At 50.1% G+C, this 26,183-nt stretch overlaps 1 protein-coding gene across 4 annotated transcripts in view; it reads right to left on the bottom strand.

Moving 5' to 3' along the window:
• Positions 1 to 26,183, bottom strand: part of ATP2C2 (ATPase secretory pathway Ca2+ transporting 2) — an 83,056-nt gene that overhangs the window by 54,885 nt on the left and 1,988 nt on the right. The window contains exons 1-5 of one of the 4 annotated variants that reach the window (XM_034672908.1): positions 18,959 to 26,165; positions 11,953 to 12,066; positions 10,443 to 11,171; positions 4,840 to 5,927; positions 3,359 to 4,039 (exon numbers count right to left, since the gene is read on the bottom strand). In XM_034672908.1, coding sequence (XP_034528799.1) covers positions 3,359 to 3,457 — 99 coding nt within the window. In that variant the 5' untranslated portion in view covers positions 3,458 to 4,039; positions 4,840 to 5,927; positions 10,443 to 11,171; positions 11,953 to 12,066; positions 18,959 to 26,165. Of the gene's footprint in view, positions 1 to 3,358; positions 4,040 to 4,839; positions 5,928 to 10,442; positions 11,172 to 11,952; positions 12,249 to 18,958; positions 26,166 to 26,183 lie in introns of those variants that run through there. The other 3 variants (XM_034672907.1, XM_034672905.1, XM_034672906.1) reach the window with 3 other exon arrangements.

The raw sequence follows: 26,183 nt of genomic DNA, 5'->3' as shown, positions 1-26,183 counted from the left end.
GTGCCTGTTTTGTTTATTGCTTTCCTAATGTTTGGTGCATCTGTGAATGAGTGAATGATTGTCATGACCTGATTTAAACCCTCCAATAGTTCCCTGTTGCTCTAGAGATAAAGCCCAAATTCTTCACGGTGGCCCAGAGGCTTTTTGTGGTTCACCTCTGCAATCTCATCCTTCTCACAGCCACCCCTGCCCCTCACCCCCTCTGCCCAGAATGGCCATGACCTCTGTCCCTCTCCCAGCACACTCCTCCTGGTCTTTGTCACTCTTAGGAATCTTAAACATCCCCCCCCCCAGCTGTTGCACACCTGCCAGTAAACAGTCAGCCGTGCTCTGAAGTTTGGTACCCATCTCTGCCCACCAGCAGAGTGGGGAGCGTGCGCATCTCCTTCTACACCCCACCCCTGCCGTGCAGGACGGGCCTGACACGCAGCAGATGCTCCGTGAATCTGGGCTGAATGAATGGGTGACCACACCATGAGTCTGCTGAAACCCCGTCTCCCCCTTGGAGAGCCCCAGGAGGATGAATCCGTTCACAACCAGGAAGGCAGCACGGGGTGGAGCCGCACCAGACTTGGTTAAGAGATGGCAGCTCTGAGGGTCAAAGATAACTTCCCTGGAGTTGGCACTGAGTCATCGGGAAGCAGGAATTTCTGGTCCAACATTCTCCTCACCCACCATTCAGGTTAACACAGAGAAGGTTTATTCCAGTAGTTGAATTAAGAGGACCTCTCAAACCCCTTCCTTGTCGTGACACTGGAAATACGGCAAGAACAAGGCATCTTCAGAGCCCTGAGCACTCTGCTTAGATTCAGCCTCTGATGCCGCTAACTGGGTCCTCCTTGGCCCCCGTCTCGATCACGTGTCCCCTGCCTGGCCACTCTGCTTTCTTGTTCGCCATCATATCCCAGAACCCTGGATCTCCGATTCAACATCTCTTGGTTTCTCCATCATGTGTGGGCCTCCCCCATGAACTTTGTTTTGTACACCGCTGTATCCTTAGCGCCTGGCCCCACCTATGAGCCTCCATGTCCTCATCTGTCATATGATTATAATAAAACTGACCTCGGCACAGAGAGACCCAAAAGAAGACACAGCAAGTTCTCAGTAATAATTTGTATTGTAAGTGAGGTGGCTGGGCAAAGTGGCGGGGGGTTCGGAGGCTGCCCAGAACAATGCATTCAACAAACGCTCATCAAAGAGAGTGACAACTCTTGCAGAAATGACTTCTGTGAGCACATTTTGCTTCTTTTTCCATTCTTCTTGGCAAAAAAAGGTTCAAACGGGGGGAAGTAAGTGTGAGAGCAAAGGAGGAGCAGTCTCTGAGTTGAGCTGGTGGGAAACAGGTCACCTCCCCACCCCATCACACCCCCAGCCCCTTTCATGCAATCTCCGGGGTTTGTACCAGAAGCCTTCAGAGACAGGACATTTTCTCACCCAGGCTTTGCTGCCTGCGACCTGGGTCCCCCCTCTCCCCTCCACTCCCCATGGCCACGTCATCCACCATGAACCCTTCAGGGTGCTTCCAAGAACATCTAGGTCCACGACCACGTGGGTGAGTCCCCACATACCTACAGGCAGGTTGAAGACCTGTCATACCCTTGAGGACCCCTTGGAAAAGATCTGGAGGAATGAAGTCCACTTTGGTGCAGAGGTCAAATTCACCCCAGCATCTCTGGTCATGTTACATCACCCTCATACCTGGCACACCTGGACACCTGAACATCCTATTAAATCTAATCATAATCAACTACACATCAGGGGTGCTTGAAAAAGACCCAGCTGGACGAAAAAAAACAAAAGACAGAAAGAAAAAACAACAAAAAGTAACGTAGAAAAGGCAACAGTATTGGCAAACTGACTTCAAACTCCTTTAGCAGAACTCAGGGCATGACATGCAGGTAGAGAAATCGATCTCAGAACGACAATCAAACTCTACACCCAATCTGTGTTGAACCCACATGTCACTTCAGAAACAGAGAGAGAATGTGAGAACTGCTAGTTACACAGCCCTGTGGTCCTATCACCCTGGCCCCAGAATTCTCCTGCTAACCTTCAGATATAAAACCATATATTTTTTTAATGCACAAATATTTAGGAATCATACCACCAAACCGTTTTGACTAATTTTCCTCCCAAAGAATGACAACAAATAGTTTAAGTCAAGTTTTTCTCCCATCTGATCTTTTCCATTAAAAAGTAAATTTAACTGGGGGGGCACCTGGGTGGCTCAGTCGTTAAGCGTCTGCCTTCGGCTCAGGGCGTGATCCCAGCGTTGTGGGATCGAGCCCCACATCAGGCTCCTCCGCTAGGAGCCTGCTTCTTCCTCTCCCACTCCCCCTGCTTGTGTTCCCTCTCTCGCCGGCTGTCTCTCTCTGTCAAATAAATAAATAAAATCTTAAACAAAAAAAAAAAAAGTAAATTTAACTGGGAGGTTTCCCTTCCCCAGACGGCCATGGCAAGGCTGTATTCTCCTGGGCTCGCCCAAAGCACTCTTTCGGGAATTTTATTTTTGAATGACTGATTAGGCTGAAAAGAAAAAAAGTGCAATGTCCCTGAGATGCTTTTGCAGGAATTCAGTGCTCTCTGCTCTCATATCCTGCAAGATGCAAAGCTTGTACTCTTAACAAAGCTACGAAGAAAGTCCCTGGGTCATCCACTGACTGACCCTGGCTTCACCAAGTGGAAGGGCTTTTTTGGACAGCTTTTTCATTTCAGCCGCTAAAAAACTCCTCGCCCCAACCCTCCCACACCTGGGGCCTGATAATCCTGTTGATTTCTCCTAGAGGGTCCCCTGGAAGTTGCAAAGTCAACATACAAACCTAAGTGCTTTTCAAAACTGTGTTGAAGATGTAGGAAGCAAAGCTGGGAGGCCTGGCTGCTCTTTACCCGATTTCCACCATTACTATTATTGCTAAAGCATTTTCCCCAGGCGTTTCTGGTTTTGCGCTTTTTTTTTTTTTTACATCACTTTAATTTTTTGTTTTTTTTCCAATTCAAGTAACTTTAAAAAAAAAAAATCCATACAGCAGCCTGAGCGCGGAGACCTAGGAATTTAAATTCTCTGGGGTCAGAGAAACCTAGGTGAAGTTCCTAGCTGTGTCGTTTGCTAGCTGGGTGCGTCTTAAGGGACACATGAAACCTCTCTCTACCTCAGTATCAAATCCACAAAATGGGCTGTCCTAAGAGGTTAAATGACGCGAGCCCGGCTCAGAGCAGAAACGCGAGCTGGAGTTGCTCGGAAGACGGCTTCTTTCTAGAGCCAGGGGCAGGAGGGCGAGTTGCTGGAGCGCGGCCCGCAGCCCGCGGACGGGGTCTTGGGGGAGGGTGGGGTGCGGTGGGGCAGGTCGCCCAAACTCACCAAGATTTCCAACTCGCTCCTCTCCAGCGGCTCGTACAGGTGGCCCGCGCCCGAGAAGGCGAGTTTCTGCAGGAACTGAGAGAAGCGTCTTTCGACCATCGTGACCAGGCGGAGCCCCCTAGCTCGGCCTCCCGTCCGCCGACAGCCGCTCCTGCCCGCGTCCCTCGGTCCGTAGCGTCGGTCCGTAGCGTGGCCGGGACTGGCTGCGCGCGCCCAAACCTCCAGGGCCAGGCCTGGGTTACCAGGTAGCCGCCTACCTGCCCGGCGCAGGTGGGGCCCCGCCCCCGGGGCGGGGCGGAGCGGCGCTCCCGGCTGCACCCGGCGCACCTGGCCCCGCCCCGGGGGCCGGCTCCCGGCTTCGCGGCGGAGTCTCAGAGCTCGGTCTGTTTCCCAATCTTGCCCAATCCTAAGAATCACCTGGAGCGAGGGGTGGGGTGGAAGTGGGCGAGCGAACGCTTGTTGAAAATGCGGATTCCCGGACCTCGCCTTACCCTATGTCACTGGGTCTGGAGCCGGTCGGGGAGCTGGACTGTAACGAGCTCGGTGGTTCTCCGGAGGGCAGCGGAGTGCGGTCAATCCTAAGGCGCTGGGAGCGCCGCGGACCGGCGCTGAGTCACACTCCTACCGATGCTGTGCGGCTCCGGACGAGCCACGTGGCCCCTCGGAGCCGCGGTTCCTTGCCTGTAATTGAGGACTAAGATCTCACCCCCAGGGAGGGCCCTGGGAGTGCATCTCAGGATGGGGAGGAGAGCTTGAGGCCCCCACCCCCTGTGGGTTCCGTGTGGGTCTTGGATGATCTCTGAGCCCTTCATTCTCCTTTCCAGAATGGGCTCCTGCACTTGCTAACCATGGGAACTCGGCCAGGCGTCTTACATTTTCCGAGGCTTAATTTATGGATCTGTAAAATGCCCACCGTGGTAGCACTTCTTTCATAGTGAAATGGAGGGTATGTTGGTGGTATCATCATCATCACAGAGAAGTTGCCAGACTCAACTGGCTCCCAGAGTAGATACGTGAATGTGCCTCCAAGTGGATGTCTGGAAACTGTAAGGGGCTTTGGCTCCACGTGGTACTGGAATCCATAACAAGACCCGCCACTTAGTAAGGAGGTGGCTTTGGGGGGGGGGGGCGCCTGGGTGGCACAGCGGTTAAGCGTCTGCCTTCAGCTCAGGGCTTGATCCCGGCGTTATGGAATCGAGCCCCACATCAGGCTCTTCTGCTATGAGCCTGCTTCTTCCTCTCCCACTCCCCCTGCTTGTGTTCCCTCTCTCGCTGGCTGTCTCTATCTCTGTCAAATAAATAAATAAAATCTTTAAAAAAAAAAAAAAAAAGAGGTAGCTTTGGGGAAGCCTGTGCCTCTCCTCTGTATCTCAGTTTCCTTACCTATAGAGTGGGCTTCTTAACTATAACAACTATAGTATGACATGGGTGTTTGTCCATTAAATTGTGCTGCCCTTTTTGAGCAACTATATGCCACCTACCTCAACTCCCCACTGTGTGTCTACCTCAGCTATGTTCCAACTGACAGGTGGTTCTGCTGGCCCTTCTTGTTTCTCCTGCCTCTGTCCCTTGACTGAAAGAAAATGGGCTACCAGCCTCATGCGGCATGGCTCCACCAGTTTCAACAAAGGCCTAAGAATAATAGAAAAAGCAAAATTCTGGCACAAGTCAGTCCAAATTTTAATCTCAGCCCTGTTCCTTCCAAATGCATAGCCTTGGGCACCTTTCTTCACTTCTCTCCACCTCAGTTTACTCATCCACAAAATGGGTGGCACTACCTACCCCTGAGTAGGGTGCCAGCAGGAAACAGGTGGCACCTTCAAACTGAGTGATTTGTGGAGAGTTTGGTAACCTACTTACAAAGGTGTGAGCAGGGTGCAGAGAAACATGAAGGGATTGTGCACCTGCCCAAGATTAGCAACAGTGAGAGATCACTACCATCCAAAGCCTGGAAGGCAAGAGGAGGAAGCAGTTACCCAAAGAAGGTAGCTGTTTGGAGCTGAGAACTTCAGTGGAGGGAAACAGAATGGAAGCCACAGATGCAGACTCTTGGACTGAGAATCCAAAGGAGAAGGCAAGAGGGTGGAGAGAGGGTTTGGGGGAGCAAAGGCGAGACACAGGGAACCAACTGCACAGTCCTGTAATGTTTGCATAGGTAGACTGCCTAATAGTACTATCTAGTCCCTGACATAGTAGGTCCTCAGGAAATTTTATTACTAATATAAAAGATACATGGGAACTCAGCTCATTTATTTCTCAGGTCCTTTCCAACTGGCATTCCAAGATTTTGAGATACTATTGGATCCAGGGAGGAAAAATACCTTGTTGGCATAGAACTTCATGTTCTCCCAAGGGTGTCAATCAGGCGTGGTTTCTCCAGGTGGTGCAGCCTCCATGAGCAGGGAGTGATGTGTTGGCCAGGTGCCTTTCCCTTTAAGCCCAACCTCTTGGATCCCATCACAGTGGCCTCTGCTCCAGCTCAGAGACGTCAAGGCTAGAATTTGTGGATCAGGTTTAAAAGCTTTCAGGAAGGAAACTCTGGGTGGAGGTTATTGTGGAAGACCTGGACCTGTTGGCATGAGAAAAAAAAATGGAGTGAGCCACAGAGAAAGCAGTTAAAGTAATGTGACTGGAAGCAGCTGAATGGGTACCTTTAGGCTTAAGTTTATTTAATTTTCGTTTTTGTTGCATTGTGATTAGCCTGCATACATGTCTGCTAATTCTCTTAATGTGTTGAGACTTTGTGCCTGGTCTTTATGCAATTTTTATAAATATTTCAATGGCTCTAGAAAAGTTGGTCTATTCTTTGTAAAGGTATTGGTAAGGTACGCTCTTCTATGCAAATCAGTTCTGTATCTATTCATTCTAACTTTCTAGTGACATTGTTCATGTCCTTACTTTTGACTACTTGATCTGACATAGGAAGAAAATGAAGAGTTTAAAATTTCCCAGTCTAATTGCTTTCCTGTCCATTTATTTCCTTGTATGTCTGAATTTCTGCTTTTTGTATTATGCTTCCCTGTTGGTTAGTGCATATAATTTACCTGTTCATGATGACTCTTGTATTTGTTTAATGCCTCCTGTATCTCATTAAAACATATCCCTTAAATTCCACTTTGTAGAGTTACTATTGCCACTGTTTCTTCTCCATGGCTTAAGTCTGCATGATCTAAACTTGGTATCTTATTTTTATCTGTCTTGTTTCATTTCCCCCTAGCATGTAAGCTCTGTGAGAGCAGGGGACTATGACATCTTCATCACTGTGTGTCTGAGCAGTGTCTGCCATGGTAGATAATATTCCGGCAACATGTTAACTTCCCCCCAAATATTTATTCGATGTATGTCTCTCTCATAAACTGTAGCTCATTGAAATTTATTCTTAATCTGAGATTATTTGCTTTAAAATGGGGAAATGTATTGTGTCTACATTGTTATAGCTGTTACCATTAGACTGACTTCCATCACCCTCATTCAGGTGTTATTTCCATGCCATTTTGAGGCAAGCATTCTGCTATTTGCTGTCATCTTTTACTTTGATTTCAAAATAAACATCCCATCAGGAATCTGAAAGTATTTCAGTAATAGAGACAAATATTTATACCATCTGTTTTGATTTCTTTTTACAATGTAAAGGAGGTTTTTTCATTTTCATTTTTTCCCCTAACTTTTGCTTTTTTTCATAATCTTAGTAATTTAACCTGATTACATAAACTTTTTTTTTTGTCTTGTTGTTGTTGTTGTGTGTTCTCCACTTTCCCCCAGAATCACACTTGCTTTTTATATTTGTTTTTGAACATCCATTCTTAGCTCTGTCACTTTGTTTGGATTCCATGATCATCACCACTGACATCAAGATTGTTTCCTTCAAGAGTTTTCTTTCTGCCCTCAGCTGGCCAAGTTCTAGAGTCTACTCTGAAGGAATCAAGTCAGGCAAGGTGGTTTGCTGGGAAACCTTCTGAGTTTGTAGCTCTAACAGTGATGCCCGTGCTTTGGCTGGGATTGAGAGTCAAGGGCGGGACTCAGCCAAAAGCATCCAGCCTTTCCTGAAATATCTGCTCTGGGCACCTTGAACAATCAGGTCACACTCTTCAACTCTCATTCACTATATGAAAGTGGTGTCATTTCATTTCCATAAATTATCTCCCAACAATACACCCTATTGGAAAGATGTGATGCAATCCCAAGGCACCTGAAACTTATTTGGTAATAAACCTTTCTCACAAATTACACAGTTGGCATTTTGAAGGCATCCTTTTCCGAAAGGGTACACCATACAAAGGGTATTGTATGGCGTGTGCATGCGTGTGGGTGTGCATTTAGTTTTAAGAATGAGTTTGAAGTTATGGCTCCTTATGTAAACCCTCGTTCTGTTTGTTTTTTTAATGGCCATGTACACAGACAATAATAATCATTTTATAGGTGAAAAAATTGGAATTTAGGGAGGGAAAGTTAATTTCATTCATTCAGCAAATAGTTTTAAGCACCTATTATGTGGCCGTGGACCCCTGAACATAAAAGACTATTCCCTCACTTTTGTATTTTCTCTCCTAGTAGGTGTGATAGGCTGCAAATAAATTGATGTGTAACGTAGTGTCAGGCAATGAATGTAGTGAGTTGAGTAATGGCCACCCCAAAGGCATATGTCACATCCTAACCCATAGAAACTGTGCATGTAGCCTTATTTGGAAAAACAGTCTTTGAAGACATCATTAAGTTAAGGATCTCAAGATTAACTGGGTATGCTATAAGTCCAATGACTGGTGTCCTTCCTTATAAGAGACAGAAGAGGAGGGGGTGGCTGGCTGGCTCAGTCGGTGGAGAGTACAACTCGTGATCTTGGGGTCATGAGTTTGAGCCCCACTTTGGGTGTAGAGGTTACTTAAAAATAACTTTTTAAAACTTTTAGAGTGAGAGAGAGAGAAGAGGAAAGACACAGACACAGGGAGAAGGCCACATGAAGATGGGGCAGAGGTGGGAGGGACGTAGTCACAAGCCAAAGCACATCTGGGGCCACCGGAGGCTAGAAGAGGTGAGGAAGGATTCATACCTTGAGGCTTTGGAGGGAGAACGGCCCTACCCACACCATGGTTTGAGAGGATCAATTTCTGTTGTTTGACTTGCGCCCCCCCCCCCCCCCCCGCCACAGCCCAGTGTGTTTCTAGGCAGGGTAGGGACTGGAGAGTGAGTGGGGCTCTGGTTGCTAGTGTGGACAGGAGAGGTAGCGATTGAGCAGAGGCCTGAATAAGGTGAGACGTGAATACAGGGACAGTACTCCACGCAGAGAGAAGGCACAGAGCCAAGGCCTAGGGTGAAAATGCACTGAGCATGTGTTGTCACAGTGAGACCTGCTTATATGAAACAAGTCACATGTTTGCACCAAGACTATGGTTAAACACACACACACACACACCCAGCCTATTTCCGGGCACTGTTCAGGTCACACTCTCCTTGTTACTTCTTCCATAGTCATTTGCCAAAATGAGGGGAAACGTTGGCTGAGTACTTCCTACGGCTGCAGGCATTTCTGGGCTTCCGAGGGACTTCATTTCAGAAGGAGGGAGCTGGCACAGCCCCGTGGACCAGGACACCAGGTGCTAAATAAGTGTGCCTTGGGACTTGCTTAATCCCAAGAGATGAATACATAGCACAGAGGCCACAGTTCCTCTTACTACACACCCTCCCCGTTGGTTGGGACAGGCCTGGGAACTCTTGCCTACAATTGTTCAGACCTGGCACATGAATAAAGCTATTTACCAAAAGATTTCCAGAAGAGGAAGGAATGATCTTGGGCAGTGGGAATCATGGAACCTTCTAGAAGGTTCCATATGCATGGTATGGCTGAAAGGAAAGATTACAGTGTGTTCAGTCCATCATTTACACTAGGGTTGGCTCTTGGTGTTGTATATTCTGTGGGTTTTGACAAATGTGGAATGTCAGGAATCCACCATCATAGTATCATACAGATGGTTTCACTGCCCAAAAACTCCCCTGTGCTCCACCTTCCCTCACCCCAAACCGCTGTACACTACTGATCCTTTCACTGTTTTGCTTTTTCAGACTGCCTTACAGTTAGAAATTTTACTCTCCTTCAAAATTTCTTCTCATTTAAAAAATTCAAGAGCAGGACGCGTGGGTGGCTCAGTCGGTTAAGTGGCTGACTCCTGATTTTGGCTCAAGTCATGATCTTGGGGTCGTGGGACTGAGACAGGCATTGGGCTCCATGCTCAGCATGGTGTCTGCTTGAGAGTATCTCTCCCTCTCCCTCTGTCCCTGTGCCTGCTCCCTCTCTCTCTAAAATAAATAAATCTTAGAAAAAAAAATTCAAAACCATTCAGACCTGTCACCCAGAATCAGAGAATTTCAGTCTGAGGCAAAAACGCCCAAGGCCTTCCATATCTCCGCTCACCAGCTTCTGCTCCCCATGGTCACTCAGAGGTGACCACCATGTTTGGCTGGGATGGTCCCAGCTCTAGCACTGACAGCCCTGGCATCCTGGAAACGCCCTCAATCCCAGCACAGTTAGCTCCCCTCCCCCCACCCCCGTGTAGTTCTGAGACTCGCACCTGCTCCTGCTGCCCCCTTGCTACCCCCTCTTCCTCAGTTAAAGTCCCTACCCTAACACACCATGGTAGGGCCACCAAGCCCTGGCCCCTAGCTCTCTCTCTCTACCTCCCCAAGCAGGCCCCTCTCCCGGGCCCCAGGAAAGGGCACCTCACCGGCAGCCTCTGCCGAGAATACTGTCTGCAACACTCCCTAGGAGCTCCCTCACTCCAAACCCTCACCTCACTAACACCGGCTCACCCTTCAGGTTTTAACTGATGGGGGCTTCTCCCAAGAGGCCCCTCTTGATTCCTGGACCAGGTGAGATGGGAATCAGGGGCATCCCCACTCTCCCTGCAGATCCCACAAACTCACAGCATGTTATTACATTTATGAGTTTCAAGGAAGGTGCAGAGTACAAACAGCCCAGATACCCTCCGCAGTGAGGGGACGAATGGACAGAATGTGGCAGATCCATGCAATGGAGCAGCATTCGGCCATAAACAAGGCAAGAAGTACCAACCGTGCTTCAATGTGGACGAACCTGGAAGATTCGCCGAGTGAAAGGAGCTAGTTCCAAAAGGCCGCACAGCTAAACTCCATTCCTATGAAATGTCCAGAACGGGCAAATCCATAGAGACAGACAGCACATTAGTGGTTGTCAGGCGCTGGGAAGAAAGGGAAATTTGGACATAATAGAGTTTCTTTTTGGGGAGACCGTAATATTCTGAAATAAAGTAGAGGGAATGGTCACCAGACTTTGTGAATATGCTAACCCACTGTTTTGCTCACGTTAATGTGGTGGAAATGGTGAATTGGATGTTACATGAATTTTCTCTCAATAAAGATGTATATTAAAAGGAGACACTGTATATGTATTGACTGAATGGAAAATGAATGAGTTTATATGTAGTTAAACTGGGAAACCTGATCGGAAGTTAAATGAACAATTTCTACTGGCTTTTTGATATAATAAAAAGAGTTCAAAGTTCTCGGTGACTCCCTTTGAAAACTCCTAGGGCTTCAGGGTTCCCAAGGGAGGTTGTGCCTGAAGGTGGGCGGGGGAGTAGTTCTCAGTGAAGTGGCTGTTGGAATGGGCCAGAACCTTCCTTTCCCTGGTTTGATGCAGCCTTGCCTGGGCTCATTCCCTGAGGGTGAGAACTTCAGGAGGGGCTTGGAATCCCTGGTAGCCAGCGGGAACAGAAGGGATGGTCTTCCTACTCCCATTCAGGCTCCCCCTGCACTCAGTCCTTTGCACAACATTCTGAGTGACCTGCAAAAATAAACAAACATCCGGGTGTGCCCCTCCCCTGCTCGAGCCCTCCTAGCCTGTGGGCACTCCCCTCGAAGTGCAGCTTGCTTACTGTGGCTCTTGGCACGAAGGGTTTTACTTTGGCAGGCTGCACCAGAAATTGGGGTTAATGCCCCGGGCCGGGCAGAGCCTGGAGGACTGTCCTGGCAGTTTCCCAGGACCCTTCCGAAGGATCAGGATCCAGCTGCTCACAGGGGTGCTTATGCCGAGCGCACACCCTGTATCATTGTTCTCTGCCTCTTCTTCCCAGAACTTCTGTTTCCTGTGGGGTCACCTCCAGAAACCTTGGGACCTCACCCTGGGCTCTAGGAGCCCTCACAGGAACATCGGACTTCTCATCCTGGCTTCTGCCAGCAGCCCCAGCCGCACCCTGCCTCCTGGCTCTCGGGGTCCCTCCCCAGAACACGCTCTCCCCCCAGCTACCCACAGGGACTCCTCTTTCTTCCATTCAGGCCCGGGCTTGAGCCCTTCCCCAGAAAGCACCCCCCACCACCTCATTAAAGTGTTCTCCACATTGTCCCGCTGCCTGTTCGCTTTGTAATAGTTCATCGAGCACTTTGTGTACTTTTCTCTAAGTAAATTTTGCTTCAATAAAAAATTCTGTTAAAATTTAAACAAAAGCAGATGAAAGCTTAACGAGAAACAAGATATTGACACAGTCTTACAGCATGTCCCCACAAGATCCTTATTAATTACAGAGGGAAACTGGTCCCATTACAAGGAGGAAGCTGGCCGACCTCACCTTAACAGAGGGACCAGTGATGGGACAGATGACACGGCATGACCCTGGATATGATGTACCAAGGAAAGTGATCTTCGGGGCTGGATAGTCCTGCTGAAATGCTTAACGTGAACCCTGTCATGAGGAAATATCACACCTGAAATGATGGAGATCCAAGGAAACAACTGACTTGTACTCTTCACAGAATGTTCCAGATCAGAAGACACTAAAGAGTTATAACGATCAAATGTCACTGTGATTCTGGATCAGATCCTGGGCCTCGAGGGGGGAAAAAGTCTTTATCTCTTGCTCTAAAGGACATTAGGGGGACCATCAGTGAATTTGAAGCAGGTGTGCAGATAATGGTATCATATGATGTGAATTTCCTGGCTTTGCACTCTTTGTTATGTCACAGAATATCTCTTTTTGGAAGTGTGACCTGAGGTTTTTAGGGGTAAAGGAGGGAGGCAGTCAGAGAGGGGTTGGGGGTGGGGGGGAAGCACATGTACAGACCTGGAGAATCTGGTGACGAATATATGCAAATCTGAAAAAGTCACAAGTGATATGATTCGGCTTCTAGAACATTCTTGACGGCACACTGTCAATAGAGATGGAGAGCTGCCATCTGGGACTGGAGGGGAGGAGGGCAGGTGTGCCTCTGTGGGTAGAAGGAGTCTCTGTTGGGAGGAGCAGGTCTGTGTCCTGGCTAAGGTGCTTGTGGGAATCTAGGCATGGGATCGGAAGGCTAGAAACCTCCCACCGAGTTGTAGCTGTGTTTCCCCGCTCTGACGGGGTGCCAAAGTCAGTAGCTCCCTAACATGGAACCATGTGAGATGCGACCGCTGGGGGATCCCAAGTTAGGGGGACACAGAGCCTCTCTGTACAATCTCTGCAGCACCCTGTGAATCTGAAATCACTTCAAAATAAAAAGTTCAAAAACTAAAAGAAATGGTGCCCCACTTTTATCACCCTGCGTCCCCTGTCCCGATTTGTTCTCTCCCACAGTTCTTGGTCACGGACTTCACTGCTTCATTCCTTTACCTGCGGTTCCCCCACCCCAGTGGGCAGTCAGCTCCATGAGGGCAAGCAGGGACCCTGGATCCTTCCTGCTTTGTTGCTACCGGCTAGAGGTAGCACAAAAGTGCTCGCAATGCGGCTGAACTGATCAACGAGAAAGCTGTAGGCACAGGCGACAGAGGGCCTCGGATGTGGAAAGGATGCTAGGCCCAGGAACAATGGCCGTGTCCCTCTGGACAATGGGGGTGCCCCCAGGGAGTGGGACAGACACTGCAGGGACACCCACAACAGGCAGCTTTCTCCTGGCGCTCACCCCGCTGCCGTTTGTACCCACCAGCCTGGCCCCAGAGACTTCTGATGACCAGCCCCTGGCAAGAAGGGGCCCTGGGAACCCGGTTCACCAGGAGGAAAGCTGGTTTGTTCATTCGACAAATACCTTTTGAGAGCCTGCAGAGAGGAGAGAGGCCCCCCGCAGCGGGTCGACAATGACATGAGCCAACAGTTCTGCCGACCTGGTCGGGGTCCACGCTCACTCAGATTTCTGCCTTCATGTAAGCCTCATCACACATACCTTCCCCGGCACCCCCATGCCATGGAAGAGGAAACTGTAGCCGACAGCGTGGTCCCCCACCCAGATCCCCTGGGATCCGTTTTCCCCATTCTGGGGCTCCCTTCCCTCAGCACTGGGGGCTTCCCCTTCTAACATTCAGTACCTGCAGACCTTTGTCAGTTGGAGGGCCCAGAGTGGTTGAGTCATCTGACCACAGCCACACAGCTAAGAGAAGAAGGAAACATGGAGTTGGATGTGAGAACCTGCCCACAGAACCGCCACGCTATAAGCCTCCACGCAGAGACTCGTTCATTCGCTCACAGATGTGCCAGGCATGGAGCCAACGAGGGCACACGGGACACTCAGAAGCTTCCTGTCAGGGGCTCGCAGCCTATTTAGGAAGCGGACTCCTCCTCATCCATTCGATCATTCACCCATTCAACAATCCAATGCTGAGGACCTACTATGTGCCCGCACCAGGGAGATGGGTTACATGGAGTCCTTGTCCTCCAAGAGCTCTGGGGCTGGGAAAGAAGGAGCAAACCACATGGCACATGCCACAATGTCACTGCGTGCAGGACCCCGCGGAGGCCCAAAGGGGCAGGTGACAGTCTAGGCTGGAGCTCAGGGAAGACTCCCAAGGAGGTAGTGCCAAGGAGCCTGGCCGGGGAGAAGGGGAGGAGATGCACAGGCCAGGAGAGGGGAAGTTGCACAATATCTCGGGCTCCCGACTGACACGTCATCACAGCAATCATGCTCTTGGCCTGGCCCCGGAGGAAACGCCCGCAGAGGTGGCCCTCCACCATTCACTGGCGGGGCCATGCATCACACTGTTCCGTGGGAAGCCCTTTGTGCAGCCCGAGCACCCAGGCCCCACTCTGATGGCTTCTCCACTTCTTTGGGACCTTGGGCCTCATATCTCACCCTCTGAGCCTTGGCCTCTCTCATCTCTAAAAGGAAGAAAAATATACACACCTTGCAGGTGGTCATGAAGAACGACCAGGTTACGTGAGAATTACCCGGCCCTGCGTATACCCAGGACAGATCCCAGCAGGGCTACCCAGTCAGCTCGGACAGGCTGGGTAGAGGCTAGAGGGCACCAGCCACACCTTTATGGATTCGCAGATGCTCCTGGGGGCGGGGGACGGGTGCCCTTTTCAGACCCCCACCTGTGTGTCCACCAATAGCTATACACAACAGAGGTTGTGTGTGGAGCCTAGAACGCGCGGGAGGCCAGCCCGGGGCAGAAGCTGCCAGGTAAACAGCCACAGGCATTGTCTACATCCGGGTGTTTTTGATTAACCGTCTCCTCCTACCTCATTAAACCTTTTCTTAGTGTCTTGCCTTGGGTGAAGCAAACCTTTGTTTGAGAGCAAGCGGTTTATCTGGGGAGTGACCCCATGAAACTCCGACAAAGGGAGCAGGGAAATGAAGCAGGGGAGGGAGGGAAGGAAGCAAGAACGGGGCCTCGTGGAGCCCGTTGCCATGCTGGGAAACCAAAGCACCATCTTGCCAGGAAACCTTCGACAACAGCACAGAACAGTTGTCCCCACCATGGAGAGTGGCAGCTGAGAAAAGAAAAACAGGTCTGCAGAGGTCATGACTCACATTGTGCCCAAGAGCGGGGCAGAGCGGACTTGTCGCGAATGGAACATGGGTGGGAAAGTGGCCTTTTCCCTCTGTGCCATTTCTGTGCTGCTGGCAAAAGAAATCTCAGCAATGGGGTACCTGGGTGGCGCAGTCGTTAAGCGTCTGCCTTCAGCTCAGGGCATGATCCCTGCGTTATGGGATCAAGCCCCACACTGGGCTCTTCCGCTAGGAGCCTGCTTCTTCCTCTCCCACTCCCCCTGCTTGTGTTCCCTCTCTCGCTGGCTGTCTCTATCTCTGTCAAATAAATAAATAAAATCTTTAAAATAAATAAATAAATAAATAAATAAATAAAATCTTTAAAAAAAAAAAAAGAAATCACAGCAAGATCGGGAGAAAAATGCCCAACTTCGGTGGCTGCAGATGAGGTCCGATTCTACACTACAAAACCATCCTCGCAAATGTTATGACAGTTACCATGTTAAGTGTAAAACAGAACAGTCTTAAAGAATCACACAAAACCAAGGTGCAGCCTAATGAATGATTATCAGCCACCAGCCAGCTGGGACAGACAGCGGGACATGGTCACCCTCCCTGGGAGCTCTGCCACGTGCCCTCCACCAAGAGCAACTGCCCCCCGCCCCACAGATGTGCCCATTCTCCTGACTTTTCATGTGAGAGTGTTTTTGGCTGCCTTACCTGCCCCTCTAGCTTGGTCTTGTGCATGTTGCTAAACTTGGTGTGTCCTTTGAATTTCTTTAAGCGACAGGTTTCCTATCTGCATTCATTTCCTGTTGCCACGGTAAAAGACACAAGCTTAGTGGCCTTAAATGACACAAATTGAGTCCTCACAGTTCTGGAGGTCAGATGTCTGAAATAGTCCCACTGGACTGACATCCCAGGGTTGGCAGGGCTGCATTCCTTCCAGAGGCTCAGGGAACAATACCTTCTCTTATCTCTTCCAGCTTCTAGAAGCCACTGGATTCCTCTGCACACGAGGCCTCCATCTTCAAAACCAGAAATAGCTGGTCCAGTCTGGCTCGTGCTGCTTCACCTTGCTTCTGACTCTCCTGCCTCCATTTTACCAGGACCTTTTGATTACCCTTGGCCCATCTGGACCATCGCCCTCTCTCAAGAGCCTTACCGCAAGCACACCTGCAGAGTCCCTTTTGCCATGTCACATGGACATCTTTAGGGGCCATTTTGCAGCCTGTCACTCCATCTAACTCCCCCCCTTACAAGTCACCCGTTGGGGAACCCAGGCCCCGTGGCCGGAGTCTACATTTGTCAGATCACACACTCCAAGTGCAGCTCCGCACGTTGCTCTGAACTTCCTGCAAACTGGCAACGGAGGCTGGATCAGGCTGGGGCGCCATCCCCCTGGCTCCTAATGTCTGCTTGTCTCTTTTTGTGATGTTGGGACTCACTGGCTCTCAACGTCTGGATTCAATAATTCATTGGGCTAAACCGTGATATTCGAATCCCAACATTTCCTTCAAAGTATCACTTGGAACACTTTCCTAAAGCGATGCCTTCCCTCATCTCCAACTGGGTTACCCACTGGAACAGCAGAGGCCGAGCCGCCCTTTGATCCCCGCCCTTTACCAGTTTGCAAGGTAACACGATTCTTCATCATCCTCTGAAGCAGATCCGCTAGATTTTTAAAAATATTTTTGTGAACTCATGAATTTAAACACAGACTTTAATGGATAGATTCATAGGTCTTTATAGCAAATATCAGTGTATTTTTTAAAGATGTAATTTATTTAAGAGACAGCGAGAGTGAGAACACGAGCGGGGTGAGGGCAGAGGGAGAGGGAGAAGCAGGCTTCCCTGCTGAGCAGGGAGCCTGATGCGGGACTCGATCCCAGGACCCTGGGATCATGACCTGAACCAAAGGCAGACGCTTAACCGACTGAGCCACCCAGGCGCCCCTAAATGTATTTTTTAAATGAAATTCCTGAGCAAAAATAAATAAGTGGGACTATATCAAACTAAACATTTTTTACACAGTGAAGGAAAACTTCAACCAAACAAAAAGTCAGCCTACTGAATGGCAGAAAATATTTGCATATTGCATAAGGGGTTAACAACCAAATATATAAAGAACTCCTATGACAACACCAAAACCCAAATAATCTGATTTTTAAAAATGGGCAGAGGACCTGAATAGACATTTCTCCAAAGAAGACATCCAGATGGCCAACAGACACGCGAGAAAACCGTCCACATCACCCACCGTCAGGGAAATACAAATCAAAACCACAGTGAGCCTCCACCTCACAGCCGTCAGAATGGCTGGTATCAAGGAGACAAGAGGGAAGTGTTGGCGAGGATGCGGACAAAAGGAAACCTGCTGGTGGGAATGCAAACGGGTGCAGCCGCCATGGAAAACGGTATGGAGGTTCCCCAAAAAAGTAAAAATAGAAGTACGATATAATCTAGTAATTCCATTTCTAGGTATTTACCCAAAGAAAAGAGAAACAGGAATTGGGAAGATACAGGCACCCCTGTCTATTGGAGCGTCATCTGTCATAGTCAGGATATGGGAGCCACTTGCGTGCAACGGTGGATGGCTACAGAAGGGGCGGTGTACGCGGACAATGGGCTGTCGCTCGGCTGTAAGGACATCCTGCCATTGGCAACGACGCGGATGGACCTGGAGGACATTGTGCTGAGTGAAGTCAGTCAGAGAAGGACAAATACCATATGATTTCACTCATATGTAGAATAAAAAAAAAAAACCAACCAAAAAAACCAAAACAAGAAAACAAACAACAAAAAGAGAAATAGACTCGTAAGTACAAAGAACAAACTAGAGGCCTCCAGAGGGGAGGGGTGCGGAGGGTCAACCGAACAGGTGAAGGGGAAATAATGACATCCCGGGTGAGCTCATACTGTGAACGTTCACGATGCCCACACATGGGCCTTCCTTCAAAGCTCGTCCTGATGGTGCCACTGGGTTGGCATCTCCCCCTTCGCATAGGTTAAGTCCTGTGACTCTTCTCTCACTTGCATGGACAAGGAAACAAGATTTCTATCACTCTGTTCAACTGCTCATTTAAACGAAGGATCCTCTTTAAATCAACAATATGTAACTCATATTTCCAAGCCTCAGGGACAGCCACACCCGGGGCGATTGTCCTCTGTGTTTGCACTGAACCCAGCCTCAGCCGCCTGGCCCCGAATCTTCCTGGAGTCCCAAGCCCCCCTAGGTCTCCTTGATTGTTTGTCCCTGTTTCCCCGCTGGGCCCTGGAGGACTGGAGAACCTTCCTGGGGCTCCCAGAGGCATCACAGCTCATACAGCGGGATGGGCCCCTCCCGTCCTCTCTCTGGGACTCTGGGAAACCTATCACCCTGGGCAACAGTGAGCTCCTTCCCCTCCATCTCTTGCTACGTCACTGCCTTGCAGCCTTCCCGCCTCAGGGGGGTTCCTTGCTTTTCCCAGCAGCCCCCCAATCTCCTTCACACCTCCCCAGAGGCCCACCCTCAGCTCTGCCCCTGAGAATCAGGCTCCTCCTCATCCTATCTTGGCCTTGCCGCCCGTGTTTGGTAAGAACAGCTGGTCCTTCCATAACACTTGCTGTGCACCAGGAACCATTCTAGGTGCTTTCTATACCTTTCGCCCTTCTCACAGCCAGCCCAGGAGGCACGTGCTGTCAGATGCACATTTTATGGATGAGGAGGCTTTGGCCCAGAGTCACCTAGGAAGTGAGGGGAGGAGCCAGATCCCACCCACTAACCATCGGGCTCCTGAGTCACCAATTCTAACCAGAAAACAACACTACTTAAGACCGCCCCTCAGCATCCTTTGGGGGAAGGAGTTAAACCTGAATAAATAATAAACCAACAAAATGCAAGTATGCAATCACCTCCATGGGCTGTCCGTCTTTCTCCAGAGCAGAAGTTCTCGAACTGAAGCTGGCCTCAGAGTCCCAGGGAGGGTGTGTTAAAACACAAAAGCTGGATTGTTTTCCCAGCCTCAGAGTCTCTGGCTCAGTAGGTGTGGGGTGGGCCTGAGAATCTGCATTTCTAATGAGTTCCGTAGTGATGCTGCCAGCCTGGGGAACCTGCTTTGGGAACTGCTGCTCTAGTGAACCTGCCCACCTTGGAAGAACAGGACTTGGCTGGGACTGTCTGACACCTCCTGGGACACATGGAGTGGTGGTTCCAACACAAACTTTCCCACCTAGTGGTCTTGTGACAATGAGCATATGGTTATGTTAAAAAAAAAATCCTCATCTGTTAGAGATGCATTCTGGAGCCTTCATAGGTGAGGTATGTGATGTCCAGGATTTACTTTAAAATACTCCAGTCTCTGCCGTTGCAAAAAAGTTGAGGGTATGGATGCAGCAATGGTAGTTAGCTGGTGAGTCCCAAGGGGTTCTTTATACCGCTTTTCTACACCTTGTTTGTATTTGAAGGTGTTAATGATAAATCTTGCTGATTCCATGCAGAAAAAAAAAAAAAGAAAGAAATATCCGGCTCCCACATGTAGTAACTGGATAAGCTTGAGCAAGAAGCTAGCAATATCTGAGCTTCCAGTCTTTCTGCTATCAATGCAGATGATGGCATCCTTCCAACCTGGTGGTTGAGGAGGTGATGGATGTTAGGCACCCACCTTGGCACGTAACTCGGGAAATTACGACTACCCCGACTTACTCCCCTCTCATACACTCTCCAGCCTGGGCCTAGATGGGTAGTGCCTTATGGGTAGGAGACTCTCCCACCTCGAGGCACCTGTTCAACAAGTTCCTGGGTTGAATATGGAACTTGCCAGAAGCCTGCCCACCTGGAGCAGGAGGTGTGGGTGTGGACTGTGGGGCGGCAAATCACATGCGTGTTCCTTGGGAGGTGAGGCCTCTCAGCAGCCTCGGGGGCTGCCCCACAGTACACTTAAACTGGTTTCTTTATGTGGTAACCAAGTCTGGGGAAGGAATTCCCTGGCATCCAGTTCAAAGGCGGTTCCGGTAGATTCCAAGGGGGCTTCGGCTTGCCAAAATGTCCCAATCAAGCTGTTTATTGTTTTGGTTGGTGTTTCGTATTGCTTTGTTTGGATTTGGTTTTGATTGCAAATGACAGAAACACATTTACGCCAGCCTAGGCCAGAGTCAGGGGCAGCGGGCGGTGGGCGACTGGCGGGAGCGGGGGAACCACGGAGTCTTTCCTGGGACCTCAGGACAGGGAGGGCAGCCAAAACTCTTATCAACTGGATTCAAGTCCTGGAACGCTGTCAAGAACGCCTATGGTCTCTCTCTCTCTGGCTCTTTCTCCGTCTTCCTCTTCCTCCTCATACACAACAAGGCAGCTGGTGGCCTCTGCACAGCCCCGAGTCCCCTACCTCTGTTCATACAACCAGCACAGCCGGCTGCCATTTGCCAGGGATTCCTGCGTGCCAGGCCTTGGGCAAAAAGCTTCTCCACCAGGATTTCACGGTATCCCGCAGTAGTCATTGAAGAAAGTGCTGTTTTCACTTCCCGGACTTCCAGGGAAGGAAACTGAAGCGAAGAGAAGTTCAAGAAGTTGTGTGAGGACAAACACCCCAGAACGGAGGCAGAGCCCAGATGTGCGGGTCTCTCACTCCTGAGGCAGGCTCCTTTTGGCGTCAAAAAGACTCAGGAGCGCAGTGGGATAGGGGAGTCTGATTGGTTTATCTTGAGTCAGGTGACCCATACCTGGACCAATCAGCTGTGTCTGGGGCAGGGTCTCGGCATACCAACATGGCGTCCCCCAGACCCAGTGTCAGAAAACCGTTCTCACATAGGGTGGTGGACCTGGCGCCTGGCCCCTGAGAGATCCCACCTCTGTTCCCCTCCTCCTTCCTGAACAGCCTTATGTGGACATGCAAAGCTCTACAGCATTCATCTTCCTGCATAAGGGGTTACATGATGCTCGATTTCAAATCCTCTTTCTGACATTTTCCTAATGGTCTGTTCTTGGGCAAATGACTTCACCTCTTTGAACCTCAGTGTTTTCAGCTGTAAATGAAGGTAGCATACTGGCCTCTCAGAGATGTAGGGAGAATCAAATGAGATTGTTAATGACCCAGGCAAACCCTTCTGTGGCTCCCCATTGTTTTCATGGTGGAGTTCAAACTCTAGCAGTGAACTGACTGGCACTCCCAGAGGCCCCCCTTTTCAAACCATGCCCAACTGCTTGAAATTCCTTGAACTTCTCTGGTCTGTGCCTTTGCACATACTATTCCCTCTGCCTGAGATGCCTTTTCTTTACTTCCCCAATCTAAGTGAGCTAACTTACTCCCTATAGTTGGTGAAATTGTGCCCCCCCCTAAAAAAAGAGGTATTCACCTCCTAACCCCCAGAACCTGGAACCTGTGTATGTGGACTTATTTGAAAGTAGGGCAGATGTACTTAAATTAAGGATGCTGTGATAAAATCCAAATCCAATGAAAGGTGTCCTTACAGAAAGGAGAGGGGAACTTGACACAGAGGGACAAAGACACTGAGGGGAAGGCCATGTGAAGACAGAGCAGAGATCCCACGATAATGCTGGAATTTTAGGCAGCAGCCCACAGGTGATTGCAGGAAATCTGTTTTGGCCTGGGTCCCTCTCGCCTTCTCATCCAGGGGCCTACTCACCTCTTCCCAGGTGAAAGCATGGGAACACCTTTCCGGGGATTCTAAGATAGGATTTGGTCTACACTATCTTTACCTGAAGGGCCCCACTTGCCTTCTTTTTAGCCTTTCTTGCTGATCTCTGTGTGAATGTTCTTCTAGAAAAGGCTTGGGGTGGGGGAGTTAGTTAATCCTGGCAGCTCAGATGGAAAATGGCCCCAGAAAAGACTGTAGCTAAATTGGTCATCCCAAGGAACAAGGGGATTGTTTCATGAAGTTTGCTCTTATGGAAGAGCCTTCTCAGTGGGTGAGGCCCCTGGCCAAACCCCCGCCATCAGCCAAGCGCCCCCAGGATCCAGCCACTTCTCGGGGGCCTTGCATAAGGCCCTTTGTCTCCAGCAGGCAGGACTAGAGCAGCCCCCGGGCAAGCCGGCTGTTTCCCAGCTCCCTGCGCCCCTCCTGGAGGCCCTGCTCCTAGGCCCTGTTTTGCTGTCCAGAGGGACTCAGCCCCCTCAGAGCCCAGGCCAACCTTGCCCCCGGGGCAGTGGACCGGTTCTCAGGCAGCCACCGGAGTGGCCGCAGCCTCTGTTGCCTCTTCAATATGGCAAAAGAGAAAACTCCAGACTGGATTCAGAGAAGTGGAGCTGGCCTCCTCTAGTGAAAGAAGGAAAATGGGAGGTGGGGCTCCTGATAGGCCCGTTCCAAGCCTCGAGGCCTTGGGCAAATTGCTTCACCCTGTGGGACTAGAGCAAACCTCCGGAGCCACAGAGGCTCCGTGCCAGCTTCCTGGTTGCGCTGCGTGCTAGTTACGCAAGCCGTCTCCGCAGACGAGGTGGGCCTCCCCATACGGCCCCGTCTCTTCGCACGTCCTGTAAATGTACCATTATTTCAAATAAAAAGTGTTAAATAATTATTTTTCAAAAAGAAAAACAGGCAGATAACCTTAGTATAAGGTATACTCTGACTTTGACAATTAATGGAGGGGGAAAAGAAAGAACAAATGTGTTCTTTCTTTTCTGCAGTCTTTTCCAGAAAGGCTTCCTGTAATTTGTACTTCCAAGGAGAACAATAAGTATGTAATAGCTCTCTTCTCTGAATGACTGTAGGTAGGAGAATGTCATAATCAAGTCAACTATTTTATTCAAAACCCAGTACCTGTCAGGTATTCATATAATGCAGGCTATATGAGATATATTCATACATAATATATCATATTATCTATTCATATAATTCATGTATTCATATAACTACACAGATTATAGGCTTAGTCTCTTTGATAAAGAAAAAGAAAACAAATCCCTAGCTCCCAAAGTCTAGAATCAGATTACTTAGGTCTGCATCCTTACCCTGCCATTTCCCAGCTGTGGGACACTTGCTAATTGATTTTATTTCTCTGTGCCTCAGTTTCCCTGATCTGTAAAATGGGTGTTGATAGTGTCTTCCTCGTGGCTTGGGATAGTTAGATGAGTTGCTTGCAGGCTCACAGAGGTGCCCAGAGGCAGTAAGTGCTCAGAAAGAGCTGGCCCCTGTGCAGAGGTTGCTGTGAGGAGTAATGTAATACCGTCGTAGGGCAAGGGCTGGGAACAGAACGAGTTCCTCCTAAGGATTCATTGCCTACCTATCACTGCCTGGCTGTGGATGACCTTGGACAAGTTACAAGACATTCTGGGGTCTGCTGTCCTCCTTTGTAAAATGAGGTCTCTGGCGTGGACATCTAGGAGACTGCCTGCCTGCCCCTGATGTGTGCATTTTCCTGGGACCCCCTCCTGGCGCACCATCCCACCACTCCCCTCATTGCCACTGCTAATGGCAGAGCTGCCAGTTCGTTCATCAGCCTTCCCTTGGCCTCGGTGGATGGGCCCAGAAATGGGTGCCTTCCCCAGGGTGCCAGAGGGGCAGCAGGCAGGGGGCAGGTATGTAGGATGGAGTCTGGAGCTGCCGGGGCCCCGTCTCACATCATGAGGAAGATGGCCACTCTACCCAGAGAAGACAGAGAGAACTGGGGGACTCTATCCCTGGTTCCTGCCTCCCCTGAAGCCCAGGTGAGGCCCCGTCTTTCCAAGTGGGGGCCATCAGATCCTCCTTAGAGGCAATAATAGTAACAATAATAGTAGGGAGCACTTACACATACATACTACAAGCCGAGCACTGAAAGCCTCATATGTACTAACACTTTTCCTCCTCCTAGCAGTACCAAGAGGTAACTTCGCCCCCTTTTACAGATGGGGAAACTGAGGCATGGCGCATGACCTGTGCAGGGGTCACACAGCCCACAAGTGTCGGAGCCATCATGTACCATTCTTATGCATACCTCACAAAGAAAATACAAGCGAAATGGATGGAATAAGGTATTTCCTAGAAGGTCATCATGTACGGATCCAACTCTTCAGGATCTTTTTTCCACTCCAGGTTGCCAGTGTCTGAGTCTTTCTGCCAGTATGGTCCTGTGCATCCCCAAGAGTGCTGGTGACACAAAATTTCCCAGAAGGCCATTCCTCTGTTGTTCCTGGAAGTTTCCACCAAGCTTGCTTATGCCCAACCTGTATGTTTCGACATACTCGTGGGCAATGACGCACGCTGACACATCACCACTTCAGGGACGCAGGGAGGTGAAAAAACAGGGCATATTGGATTCACCAAACAAGCATGGTTAGTGCTTGGTAAATATTTCTTGCCAGAATGAATGTGTGAATGAGTGAATGAATGAGGGACAAGCAAGTGGGGAAGTTAGTGAATTTCCCTGCACCTGAGGGGCCGTGTGCCAGTGCAATTTACAGATGGAGGAACGGACACAAATTATAGTCTCATTATTTGGGCTTCCCCAGAGTTCTCAGTGGGGGTCAGCTGTGCTTCCAGGGGACCTCAGCACCAGGCTGGTGATAAGGAATTATAGCCAGACCCGCTAAGCGCCTGCTGTGCATCATCTCCCGTACGCCTCCCCAACAAGACTGATAGGCAGTGACTCCTACCACGCCCATCCCACGGAAGAAGAAACTGAGGCTCAGACAGGCTAAGTGCCTTGCCCAGGATGGGAACCCAGGCTGACCTGTCTCTACTCTCTGCACCCCTCCCTCCTCATGGGAAGTGATGGGGCAATGGGGGTGAGCTCAGCCCCATCCCCAGAGCCCTACAGGTCTCCACATCAGCAGTGTCCCCTTGGGGGCCTCAGTGGCTGCAGAGAGTGGCTGGGACAGGCCAGAACTGGCGGAGAAGCTGGGTCTCTGGAGCCCGAGCTGTGGGCAGCACAGAACAGTTGGAAACCACGGCTCCGGCACTTGCTACCTGTGACCTTCAGGTGTCTGACACTCTTGGTCTCTGCTGGTTGTGCTCATTTGCTTCCACTGTGTACAGCCGGTACGGAGCGGACAGTCCCTCAGCCCTGTGCCCTCAGCCCTGATCAGCCTGGCTATTCAGCGGACCCCCCACCCCCAGAGGCTTCAGCCAACCTCAGGTCCAGGTCCCTTCCAGCCCAGTAAGATCAACCCTCCAGGACAGGGGGGCTACTGGGGATTTCATGGGTGACCCAAGCTGCGATCCCTGCAATCGTGCGAGTAAATTTCACAAAGTGGCTCATGCCTGGAATGGACAGACATGAACCTCTCTCCCCAAAATGGGAACCGGATCTCTCTTGTCAGACTTGCCATCCTTGGAGAAAGTCGTCCTACTCCATCAGTGGGAAAGTCAAAACCTCCACCTGCACTGTGTGACAAAGGCACACTTCATACAGCTTGCATATGTATCGCTGGACTGCTTCTCTTTCATGTTCCACACACAAAAACAACACAGAACAGAACAAAACCCCAAAAGAGTTCTTCAGCAATGTGGATGCGCTGAGGCCCGTCCGTCACCTGTCTCCACTTTAAAGTGGGCTTGGAGTGTTTTCTAAGAGAGTAGGGATTTTATGGGAGAAAGAGTGCGTCCGTGGTGGGGGAGGTGCACGGGGCCAGGGGGGAGCCTGGGTGTTGTCTTCACACAAGCCCATTCTGGAATTTGAAAGGTCGAGCCCTCAGTACCAATCACCTCGGGCTGTTCTGAAAGGGGTGAGTTATTGGTCAGTGGACCCATTTCTCTCCACAAGCCTACGTGTGTGTGTGTGTGTCCGTATTGTGCAGCCGCTGTTGAGATGTGTGCAACTGATGTTCCCACAGCCCCTTTGGGTCCCCGCCCTGGCAGGGGTGGGCTGCCCCTGGAAGTGACCATCCCTCCCCTAGGGGCAGCCCTTATCTTGTCACTGAAGGGTGCCGGAGACTCAAACACACTTGGCTCCCATGCCCCTCAATGGGGCCATTTCCAGTGTGACTCAGGGCTGCTTAGTCTTTGCAAAACGAACAGCCCCACCGCCCTACCCTTCCCCCAGGAAAGTTAGGAACTTTCCTAACAAATCACTTTCAATGAATCCTCCTCCCAGGGTCTGCCTCAGAGGGATCCAACCCAGAGCAGTGCGCACGTGGCTGGATATTCCAGGGTTCCAGAAGCAAAACTGAGCGGACACCTCATCCCAGGATCCCCCACCCCCACCCAC

Source organism: Ailuropoda melanoleuca, chromosome 12 (assembly GCF_002007445.2).
Source record: "Ailuropoda melanoleuca isolate Jingjing chromosome 12, ASM200744v2, whole genome shotgun sequence".
Taxonomy (NCBI): domain Eukaryota; kingdom Metazoa; phylum Chordata; class Mammalia; order Carnivora; family Ursidae; genus Ailuropoda; species Ailuropoda melanoleuca.
Note: the sequence above shows the minus strand (reverse complement) of the source record. Positions and strands in the feature narration are given on the sequence as shown.